This window comes from Clarias gariepinus, chromosome 15 (assembly GCF_024256425.1).
Source record: "Clarias gariepinus isolate MV-2021 ecotype Netherlands chromosome 15, CGAR_prim_01v2, whole genome shotgun sequence".
NCBI classification, from domain to species: Eukaryota; Metazoa; Chordata; class Actinopteri; order Siluriformes; family Clariidae; genus Clarias; species Clarias gariepinus.
In genome coordinates, this window is record NC_071114.1 from 3,436,561 (window position 1) to 3,439,395 (window position 2,835).

Genomic DNA, 2,835 nt, shown 5'->3' on the forward strand with positions numbered 1-2,835 from the left:
CAGACAACTTATCTCGGCGACGCACAAGGGTAAGCATCTAAAAAAAAGCTCATCACTAGCTAACTTTTATCACTGTTGCTAAGCATATAATAAACTTAACTGCCAGTGTTACATTAAAATGCAGATTCTGTATATTACAGATCGTGCTTCAGAGTGGTGGGATGTGATTGTTCCCGGTTTTACAAACACTCAGTGGCTGGAGAACTTTAGAATGTCTGAAGAAACATTCATCCACTTATGCAACAAACTGCGTCCAGCGATGGAGCGACGGGACACAAACCTCCGTGTAAGCATAACAACTGTGTGTCGGTGTGTTCAGGAGTTCTGTGCAGCAGCAGAAACCATGTTGGTCCCAGAGCTAATTCGTTAACCAGCACGCGTTGTGGTTAATGCCTTCGGTCGATTAAAAGGAAGATGGCGATGCATTATGAAAAATGACTGTGCTGTCAACCTTGTGTCATAAAAGTCATAAATCCTGGTGCTGACATGTTGTGCTCTACATAACCTTCGTGAGAGTCATGGTGAGGCCTATGAGAATGCTTGGGATTTACCCCCAGCAGCAGAGACTGTGGTGGCAGTGCCACAGGCTGTAGAGGAGGAGGGCAGGGATGTCCATGCAGGTCTGATGCGTTACTTGAGTAGCTAACTATTCACGTAGCATGTTCTGTAAAGTGTATTATCAATAAATTTTTAAACACCAGTTCAAACTTTACAGTGTATTCCTTTTTTTTTTGGTTTGTATTGTGTCGGCATTAACCATTTGTCTTTATCAGGAGGTACTTTACCTGCTCATACAATACTAAATCTTTAATATAGTCTTGGGCTACACGTATTTGATCAGATTGTTTTTATTAAAGCACAACACAATTTTACAGGTAAAAATATGACCAGAAAACACTAAAAATCTACAAGGTGCAAAAAATAAAAATATAAGTTGTGAAAATATAAACTGTAAACTTTAAACAGTGTGCACATGCACGTAGTGCACAAAGGACATACAACAGACAAGTAGAACAAAATAAATTTTAACGTTAACAGAAGAAACTGTTAACAGTGTGCAGACATGTAGTGCAAACATTATCAAAAAAACAAAAAAACAAAAAAAAAAACACCTATGGCATTAGTCAGCAAGAGAGTTCTATTCCCGTCGGCCACTCATTGCCTGGACAAGCATCCCCATAACATTGAGGAATGCTTGATTGAAAGCAGCCGTCTGAGAGTGTTCCTCTGCCCTTAAGGCCGCTTCCTGCTCCCTCGCTTGTTTGGCCTCTTCCAGTGCCATCTGCAAGTGGCGCTCCCTCTGGGCACGGTTCAGCTCCTGCTGCTCAATGTCTGCCACCTGCATCTCTCTTAATGCAGCAAGATGTTCCTGATGGTGCAGGCTCCGTTTCCTCTTGCCTGGAACAGAGCGTAGAAAATTGGAGTGAGAATGAGAGAAATTATTTTTGAAATTAATGTGATTTTACTCAATTACATTTACAGTATCTATGGTATTGTATAATATTATTTATGGTATTAAACTATTTATGGTAAGCAACAGTAATTCATGAGACACGGTTTATAAGGATATATATCCTATATTGTGATATCCTATTTGTACATATTATGATATATGAAGTATCAAATGTGTATTGTACCCGTTAACACACGCTGCGGTGTCGCCGTGCAGCTGGAGGGTGATGGTGTTGGCGGGCGTGGTGGAGACGCTGCTAGCACCGCTTGGGAAGAGGAGTCGTCGTCCTTGCATGTAGAAAGTGCAAGTGAATCGATCGTGCACAATGAGTCTGAAACGCAAAGTTGGGAATGCACAAATTACTGCAACACAACAACAACAAAAAAACCATGAACATCATGAACAATAGCACTACCACTGATACATGTTAGCTACTAGGGCTTCGTGCTTCATTAAGGCCTTGATTTTACAGTCAAATTGCGATATAAAATAAGATTCGACGGTCAATAAAATCAGTAAAGTTAGGATTTCAAGCGTTATAAAAACACAACGTACCATCCTCGATCGTGTTCTCCAACAACAATGGCGTGGCCGAGTTCAGGGCACCCTCCCTTTCTTTGCTCGTTGGTCTGCCTCCGTAGATTGCGTCCATTTGGCCGAACCACTTCCACGACCGCCTGTTTAAACCACTCCGGCTGTTGTGGTCCTTTATACTTCTGTAGTCGCTCTTCATTTTTTTTAAACTTGTCCCTACACTGTTTGTAAGTCCGATGGTAGCTGTGTGCGGCCAAGAGCTTAGCGACCTCCTGAAAAACTTTTTCATTCCGCGTCGCCCCATCAAGCTCTCGCTGGATCCGCTACCAACGAGAGGAACGTCTGTACTTCCTCAATAGACCATGAAACAGCCATTTTTTTAGTTAATACAGTACAAAAAGGTGCGTCCGATCCTTCGCTGGCTCTGCTAATAATACTAGCGGTTCTGTTGTGTCTCGTGTCGCAAGTTCAGTGACGCAGTAATGCCGATTTTTTCCGCCCAATCAGTGACCAGCAGAGTTTACACGTCACGTTTTGGTAACGGTTCGGCGCGCTTGGAACCTCGGCTGAGGTGGTACTAAAAAAAGGACCAGGTACCAGGTACTGTTCCCAGTGGAAAACCCCCCAAAAGTGAGCTGAACTGAACCGTGCCGTGCCGTACTATGCAGTGGAAAAGCGCCATAAGTCTCCTCCCAGTAGCTGAGGAGCACAGCATCCTCCCCAATTCTTTGGTAACATTTGTCCGACAGTAGTTCCATCACAGTACCAAAATAGTCTGCCAAGGGTGTGGTTCCTGCACTCATGTTGGGTTGCCGTATTTTCACCATTTCACTACACGATATGTTGTC

General features: G+C 43.2%; 1 protein-coding gene across 1 annotated transcript; it reads right to left on the bottom strand.

Annotated features, from left to right (window-relative positions):
• Nucleotides 1–1,104: 1,104 nt before the first annotated feature.
• LOC128543429 (uncharacterized) lies at nucleotides 1,105–2,405 on the bottom strand. Its single transcript, XM_053513853.1, has 3 exons — nucleotides 2,009–2,405; nucleotides 1,638–1,784; nucleotides 1,105–1,398 (listed from the first exon to the last, which is right to left on the bottom strand). Exons 1-3 carry the CDS (start codon nucleotides 2,289–2,291, stop codon nucleotides 1,139–1,141), a joined length of 690 nt encoding a protein of 229 aa, XP_053369828.1. The 5' UTR covers nucleotides 2,292–2,405; the 3' UTR covers nucleotides 1,105–1,138.
• Nucleotides 2,406–2,835: the final 430 nt, after the last annotated feature.